The sequence below is a fragment of the Piliocolobus tephrosceles genome, chromosome 15 (assembly GCF_002776525.5).
Source record: "Piliocolobus tephrosceles isolate RC106 chromosome 15, ASM277652v3, whole genome shotgun sequence".
Taxonomy (NCBI): domain Eukaryota; kingdom Metazoa; phylum Chordata; class Mammalia; order Primates; family Cercopithecidae; genus Piliocolobus; species Piliocolobus tephrosceles.
Window position 1 is genome coordinate 91,884,435 of NC_045448.1, and position 2,633 is coordinate 91,887,067.

Genomic DNA, 2,633 nt, shown 5'->3' on the forward strand with positions numbered 1-2,633 from the left:
AGTTTTGGGGCCTGTTTATGGCCAGATTTGGGGGCCTCTTCCCAACACCAGTCCAATCTCAAACTCCTGGAATGATGCGATTCTCCCGCCTTAGTCTCTCAGAGTTCTCCGGATTACAGGCATGAGCTACCACACACAGCATTATAATATATTTCATACAATATCCTGATGTTTTTGCTTCATCTATGACTTAATGAAGTTTTCTTGCTATGAACCCAGACCTGCTGGTAAAACTCAAAACCACATTCAAGTGTATTCTGGGACAATCTGTAACAGGAAAAATGTTGAGCCTTGTGGAAATAGTGACCTAACTGGCCTGTCAGCTGTCAATTCCCCATCACTACATTCACTTCTGGAAGCACATTTTCCAAAGCTCCTTTGCTATCTATGGTTTCTTTAGAGTTGGTCAATGAGTTGCCCTCCTACAACACTGGGAAGTCAGAGTGGTGGATTCGTGTACACTGACATCTGAAGTAAAACACATACAGTTAGGTGTGGAGTGGAGAATCACCTGGAGACGTGCTGCAGGCAGCTGAGAGCATCAGCACCCCCACTCTGAGCGTCCCAAACAAGTCTGAGGATCATCACACAGTACTCAGCACATACCACCAGGGGCAGGTGCATTCTGGCTTCTGGAGGAGCACCTGAGAATCTCCTGTCTCTAGTACATGCTTCATAAATGATATACTGTAGGTTTAAGAAAGCCTGTGGTTTAGACTCTAATTTAGTCAACTTGAACAGTTTCTCCTTGGAATACTGAGAGTAGCTTCTCTTTTTCTATATGAATTCCAATTATCCCATAACATAGATTTCTCAGGTGACTTATCTCTCTTCTTTATTCTTCCAGGGCAGCCGTTGTAACATCTTTTCTGCTGGGGATGAGGGCAAAAGAGGCTTAGGGTTCAGAGGAGCCTCCCTGGCCCCCTCTACAAAAAAACCTCCCAATGACTTCCAAAACCACACTGACTTTGAGAAATGCTCTCAGCACATGGAGGCACCAGGAGGAGCATCTGGGGCAGCCCAGGCTCACACATCTGCTTCCCTGGGGGTTTATGTTATGGCTTGTAACACTGTGGGAGGGGTATCATAATAATGTTGACAATAATAAGTTGCAGAATCTTCAGGCTGCAGGCTGCTGATGGTGAGAGTGAAATCCGTCCCAGATCCACTGCCACTGAACCGAGAGGGAATCCCACTTTGCAAACTGGATGCAGCATAGATCAGGAATCCCACTTTGCAAACTGGATGCAGCATAGATCAGGAGCTTAGGGGCTTTCCCTGGTTTCTGCTGATACCATGCTAAATTACTATAAACGTTCTGACTTGCCCGGCAAGAGATGGTGACTCTGTCTCCTGCAGATGCAGACAAGGAAGATGGAGACTGGGTCATCTGGATATCACATCTGGCACCTGAGATTGGAAACATAGAAACAAATATCCATACTATTAATCATGTTATCAGAGACTTCCCTGAAGTTCCAGACAGTACTGAGCACACTGACTTGGTAAATTCCCAGTGTCCTTTCTCCTTACCTGGGAGCCAGAGCAGTAGAAGCCCCAGGAGCTGAGCGGGGACCCTCATGTCCATGCTGTGTCCTGACTGAGACTGACATTCTGCACAGGGTGTGATCAGCCTATAAAAAAGTCTTCAGGGCAGAGGGCTGTGCTCTAGGACATGCAAATCAGCAGGGGATGGGGCAGGCTGGGCACAGCTGCAGGGCTGGCTCATCTCAGTAACTCAGCACAGGGGCCGTGTCCCCAGGGTCCCAAGTCAGATCAGGCAGCATAGATTTACATTGAGAGAATATATTTCTCTCGTGGCCACAAGGTTAAAGAACATATTTTTGTATTGATTTTTCAAAGTTGTAAATGAACCTAAGACTAGATTAAATAATGTATTTCATCCTTGTATTAGGAGTGTATAGGAAAGCATAATTTTTGGCAGAAAATTCATAATAAAGTTGTAGAATGTGGGGCTGTCAGAACTTTCAGTTACTCTCAAAGTATTTAGTGCTGTACTAACAATGTCTCTATCAGTGTGAAATTGTTTCTTTTTTGAAGTGAAAATAAAAAAGTCTTTATCAGAAGTGTGTTTGATATATTTCATAGAATTTACCAATAAACTTAAGCCATTGTTCTCAGCAGTATAAAAAAAAGCAATTCGCTGTAGATGCACAAAGGTGATACCAGTGCCATGTATAGATCTGCCATTATCCAGCTATGGGTCTCTTTAATGCCCAGGGGCTAAAGGGCTGCACATTATTCCTGCCATGAGGATCCCCATATTCCATCCGCTTTCCTGCCTTTTGTATGATTTCTTATGGTTCACCAGCATGGAGACCTGACTAGTGATGCCAAGTATGATTATTTCAACTAAAAGCTCTGTTTCACTCACTGATGGTAAGAGCCTGGATTAGGATCAACTTGAAACCTTCGATCAATCTAGGCCCAAATAATCAATTGTTTCCAAGTAGGATGACCAAGGCCACATCCCTTGGGTAATGCTCTGAGCTGTGCTCACCACCAGCCTGTTCCTGGGGTCTCAGGTGCATCTGCCCTAGAGTCTGGCTTTCTGGAGAGCAGGTGATTGGGAGTACCTGGGGAAAGGTCAGGTCAGTGAACCTTCTCTCCTT

General features: G+C 44.9%; 1 gene segment (V, D, J or C); it reads right to left on the minus strand.

The window, feature by feature from the left end:
* Nucleotides 1-1,048: 1,048 nt before the first annotated feature.
* LOC111524966 lies at nt 1,049-1,602 on the minus strand. The segment is given in 2 exon segments: nt 1,049-1,410; nt 1,534-1,602. Coding segments are annotated over 2 exon segments (345 nt in total).
* Between the last annotated feature and the right edge of the window lie 1,031 nt (nt 1,603-2,633).